Here is a 705-nt window from a genome sequence, read left to right on the forward strand (position 1 = left end):
TGATTTCCACTCTGACAGTTTCCCAGGCGCAGTCGCTGTATCCCTTCTCTTGCAGGTAGACACGGATGCCCTGGAAGTACCTCTTCATGGCCAGGGTGGGGCCCATCCTTCCCAGCACAGAGTCTTCCTCTCCCATCACCTGCCCCAGGCAGGCGTCCAGGTCGTCCAGCTGCTGATGGAGTCCAGTGCGGAGCTGCTCCAGGAGGGTGGTGTCCCAGGCAGCAGAGGAGCGCTCTGTGTGGAAGAGGCTGAAGCTCTGCTGGAGCATCTCGTGGAGGACAGCAAAGGCCTGGGCCTCCTGCAGCTGGCTGCCGCTCACCTGCGCCTGAGGGAATCTGCAGTCTTTCCTGTACCCCAGACAGGAAAGAGAGAAGCTGTGTTCATTTGATCCAAATGGGAAGGTCTCCTGCTTTTCCAAGTTAAGGCTCTGAGGCAGTTCATGGACTCAGAGGAAGAGATGGGGTTAGAGACGGGCATCATCAGTGTCATCACGGAGGAGATGAAGAGCCATTGGTCAATTCCACAAGGAAGCATTCCGGTTGAGATGAGCGATTGTGAGCTTTGTTTCATCTTCATTTCATCTAAGGATCTTCTGTTGTGTGCCTCTTAAATATGAAGTCCAAAATTTTCACATTCTGAGTCTACCCAGATTCATGTACTACCTCATTTTGGGCTTGCCTTTCACTTCAAGAGCCTGGAAATCTG

The 705-nt window shown here is 53.0% G+C and overlaps 1 protein-coding gene across 1 annotated transcript; it reads right to left on the reverse strand.

The window, feature by feature from the left end:
• Nucleotide 1: 1 nt before the first annotated feature.
• On the reverse strand, nucleotides 2–444 carry LOC120860053 (interferon omega-1-like; the record flags this gene model as incomplete). The annotated part of the gene is made up of 1 exon (XM_040235899.1): nucleotides 2–444. A coding segment is annotated over one exon (443 nt), but the record flags the coding sequence as incomplete, so codon positions are not given.
• Nucleotides 445–705: the final 261 nt, after the last annotated feature.

Source organism: Oryx dammah, unplaced genomic scaffold, assembly GCF_014754425.2.
Source record: "Oryx dammah isolate SB20612 unplaced genomic scaffold, SCBI_Odam_1.1 HiC_scaffold_6934, whole genome shotgun sequence".
NCBI lineage: Eukaryota > Metazoa > Chordata > Mammalia > Artiodactyla > Bovidae > Oryx > Oryx dammah.